A 4,022-nucleotide genomic window follows, 5' to 3' on the forward strand; every position below is an offset into this window, starting at 1 on the left:
TTTGGTGATTCAGGTCCTAAATTCAGTTTGGGGTGGCTGCTCTGTGCTAGAGAAGAGGCTGAATGAAGCACTCAGGTCTGACTCCAGAGCTCCCCTGGAGGTATCTCAAGGGGATGCTGTACAGAAGTAGCCAAACAGTTACTTCAGAGACTCCTTTGGCTTTACAGCTCCTCTAATCATAATCCTGTGCTTGACATCATTACTGGCTGATATTAATCCCTGCAGAGCTGCCTGCCCTGTTGCTGGCAGGGGCTGGGGCTCGCCACCTTCCCAGCGTTCCATGGAGTGTGTTCCTCATGTGGCTCCACTCTGTGCTGGGATGAATGAAACCAGAACCTGTTGTTTAGCACCAGTACAGGAACAAATCCATACCTGCTTCCTGAAACCTGCAACATTAGAGGGCAGCAGCATTAGACTCTATGAGCACTGGCTGACTATTGCTATAGACAAAAAACTTCCTGGGATTTTTATATAAATATATATATATATATAAAATGTTTATGTAGCACATTTTCTATAGATAAAACTATAAAGTAAATTACATACAGTAGATGATGCACATTATCTATAGATAAACATACAGAGTAAAAAAAAAAAAATATATATATTTTGCCTGCCAGGATGGAACAGTTGTGTAACACAGGGAAACCATTCATCTGCAAACAGGGGTTTGGAATGGCTGGGACACAGAAGTGAAAGAGGAGCTTTGTGCTCTGTCTCTTGCTTGCTTGGGGACCAAGCTCAGGATGCTGTGCAGCCAACACTGCCTTGTTGGGGAGATCCTGGGGTGCTGAACTGGGGGGTTTGAGGAGTTTGGGGGTTCCTGCCCTCACCCAAGGCAGCACAACGTCCTGTGTCCATGTCTCTCTGCCCAGCATGACTCACTTGGCTGTGCTGATGGTCTGAGCACTCAGTTCTCCAGTCAGGCCAGAACCACAAGCCCTGAGCAGGCTGCGGACTCTGTGTGAGGCTGATTCCCATGTTCTGCTGCTGCGCTGGGAAGGATGCTGCACACTGTGCCATGGGAGAAGCACTCAGCTTCGGGCTGCTTGTTCGGAGGAAACGAGTGGCTGAGGCACCCAGGCATGGCCATGTTCCTGTCATCTTAAAGGACACAGCATCTCCTGATCCCAGGGATGTTTTCAGTTCCAGGGAGGAGTGTGGTCCCTCAGCACGGTGCTGTGCGATGCCCTGATGACCATGGACGTGATGCTATGCACGGCCTCTATCTTCAACCTGTGCGCTATCAGCGTGGATCGGTGAGTGGCTTCCTGCTCTGGCTGTGCCTGGGCAGCACGCTGGTTCCATAGGCCCTTGCCACAGTCCCAAGCTGGGAGGATCCTGCTGTCCCCTAAGGAGCGTGTTCTGCCCTCATGTCCTCCACCACTAGGTTTGTGTCCCATCAGTGGTGGCCAAGCTGAAAGGTCGTTGTGTGATGAGCCAGAGCTGTCCATTGGCTGCTCTGGTTGTAGCCCAGGCCTCAGCTGTGTAAAGTAAATTAATGGGGAGAGGACAGTGACAAGGAGCTTGGGGCCCCTCGGGTTACATTACCAATGGTGCCGCCACCACACCAGGACTGACTCACCCAGGGCTGTGTTGGCAGGTTCATCGCTGTTCAAATCCCGCTCAACTACAACCGGCGACAGATCGACCTGCGGCAGCTCATCCTTATATCCACCACCTGGATACTCGCCTTTGCTGTGGCATCCCCAGTCATATTTGGCCTCAACAATGTCCCAGACCGCGACCCCAGCTTGTGCCAGCTGGAGGATGACAACTACATCGTGTATTCCTCCATCTGCTCCTTCTTCATCCCATGCCCCGTCATGCTGGTGCTGTACTGTGGCATGTTCCAAGGACTCAAGCGCTGGGAAGAAGCCCGGAAGGCCAAGCTGAGGGGCTGCATCTATGGAGCCAACAGGAAGCTCTATCATCCCCCAGCCTTGATGGAGAGAGAGCAGAGCCGGCTGGGGCCACTGGCGTGCAGCCCCTACGCCCGTGCCAGCCTCCCTGGGGAGTGTGGGATGAACAATGGGATCCAGACTGTGTCCTACCCACACCTCAGCTACCCGCACCCAGGGCACGGGCGCAAGCGGGCCAAGATCAACGGCCGGGAGCGCAAGGCCATGCGGGTGCTGCCAGTCGTCGTTGGTGAGTGGCTGTCAGGGATGGCTGGGGAGGTTGGGAAATGTGCCACCTTGTCCCACCACAGCGCTCAGACTGGCAGGACCTGGGTGAATCCAGAGCAGTGCCAAAAACCACCACCCTTGGGAAAGAACACGTGCAGTGTTTATAACCCAACCTCCCTTCAAGGCAAACCTGTGACTCCCAATATCTTAACATTCAAAGCCAAAGCGAGACTAACTCAAGACTTTTCATCAATGGTTAGGACAGGAAAGACATCCCAATTTTTTGTCTGGGCATAAGCCCAGCTCCACATGTCAGCACAGCTGCTGCCTTTTCCCTGAGTGCCTGAGCTGTGTCTGTCTTGTTTGGCTCAGGCTTTGTTAAATTAAACCCTTTTGAACATTCACGTCACCTTTTCTTTTTATTGTCCTCCTGGCAGGTGCTTTCCTGTTCTGCTGGACACCTTTTTTTGTGGTGCACATTACCAGGGCTCTCTGCAAGGCCTGCTCCATCCCCCCTCAAGTCACCAGCACTGTCACTTGGCTGGGCTACGTCAACAGTGCTCTCAACCCCATCATTTACACCGTGTTCAATGCCGAGTTCAGGAACTTCTTCCGCAAAGTCTTGCAGCTTTTCTGCTGAGCCCTCCATGCAGGAGGAACCACCAGGCAGGAGGAACCACTGGGTGATTTTTTGTATAGTTCATTAAAGATCTATTTCTGCCTCTATCTGCTGTCTTTGTTGGGGATGAAGGGAGGATGAGGAGAGCTGGCAGCTGAAGGAAGGGGCTGCCCAGGTCCTTGTAGTAAGGTGTTACAGGTGAGGGCCAGTGGATGCAGCTCAGATCCTCTACCCACTGGAAATTACAAGTGTAGCCATTTCTTCAACACTTGGTGCTTGAGCTAAGCAGGGATGATAATAACAGTAATTTCTAATCTTCTGGCTTCTGGGGTGGTATTAAACAGGGCTGTGAGATGACATGGACACAAGCCTGGGGGAAAAAAGGCTGTTAAGCTAACTTCCCAGATGTCCACATACCAGACGAGGGTACCAAGCTCATTTCCAGATGTCCATATGCCAGGTGAGGGTGAATCTACCTAGGCAACCTCCTTTCCCCTGATCCTTGATAATTTTAAACCCAAAACCTGATTTCACTCATGTTTAACAAGGGTCTTACAAAGGCACCATAATGTTATTGCTGGTGCTCCAGAATTTCCTGTGAAGCCACACGATTCCTGCCAGGAACCATTACCAGCCTCAGGAAAAATTCCTTCATACCTTTAGATGAACCTCCATGCAGCAACAGCCACAGCAGCCAGTGGGACAGGTGATGCTTGTCGCTGAGGCTCGGAGGGGAGAAAAAGAATATTGCAGAAAATTACAGTCTTCCAAGTACTGGTTTTGTATGGGATTGTTGCTTTCCAGGGGGGAATTTGCTTGGAAGCAGAACAGAAGAGGGATGTCTTGAGTGTTCCTTTGACTAAAAATAGCAAATGCTCAGTTTCTCATCAGCAAACAGACTCAATTCCCACATGACTGTACTGTGCATTTCTGAGCTGTCGCTTGGTGGGTCGGGGCACGGCTGCCCCAGGTACCGGGGCACCCTGAGCTTTCTCAGGTCCCCGAGAGCTTTAATGACAGCTGAGTCACATCTACTGTTCTGTCATTCAGGGAAGTTGCCCAACGCCCTTACAGATTTTTTCCTCTTAAAAGGTGCAGTAAAGCCAGAATTCAGTGACTTAGGCTTGGCTATACCTGGCCACAAGCTACTGGTAGTGGACGGTGGGGGACTCAGCTGCTGCCCAGTCACCTACACAAGCAGGAGGCCTGGCAAACCTAGTGCCCAGTGCCCAGCTCACCTGTCCGTGGAGCTGTGCTTGTCCTGAATCCAGGCA

At 51.5% G+C, this 4,022-nt stretch overlaps 1 protein-coding gene across 1 annotated transcript; it reads left to right on the top strand.

Annotated features, from left to right (window-relative positions):
* Positions 1-557: 557 nt before the first annotated feature.
* DRD4 (dopamine receptor D4) lies at positions 558-2,855 on the top strand. The gene is made up of 3 exons (XM_017730472.1): positions 558-1,259; positions 1,604-2,151; positions 2,567-2,855. Exons 1-3 carry the CDS (start codon positions 1,195-1,197, stop codon positions 2,767-2,769), a joined length of 816 nt encoding a protein of 271 aa, XP_017585961.1. The 5' UTR covers positions 558-1,194; the 3' UTR covers positions 2,770-2,855.
* Positions 2,856-4,022: the final 1,167 nt, after the last annotated feature.

The sequence above is a fragment of the Corvus brachyrhynchos genome, unplaced genomic scaffold (assembly GCF_000691975.1).
Source record: "Corvus brachyrhynchos isolate BGI_N302 unplaced genomic scaffold, ASM69197v1 scaffold323, whole genome shotgun sequence".
Classification (NCBI taxonomy): Eukaryota; Metazoa; Chordata; class Aves; order Passeriformes; family Corvidae; genus Corvus; species Corvus brachyrhynchos.

Bases quoted from the DNA above. Each gene is read 5' to 3' on its own strand.
- DRD4 (XM_017730472.1), top strand. From the start codon at position 1,195: ATGACCATGGACGTGATGCTATGCACGGCCTCTATCTTCAACCTGTGC. The intron at 1,260-1,603 runs GTGAGTGGCTTC...CTGTGTTGGCAG, and splicing joins TGCGCTATCAGCGTGGATCG to GTTCATCGCTGTTCAAATCC. The intron at 2,152-2,566 runs GTGAGTGGCTGT...TCCTCCTGGCAG, and splicing joins GGTGCTGCCAGTCGTCGTTG to GTGCTTTCCTGTTCTGCTGG.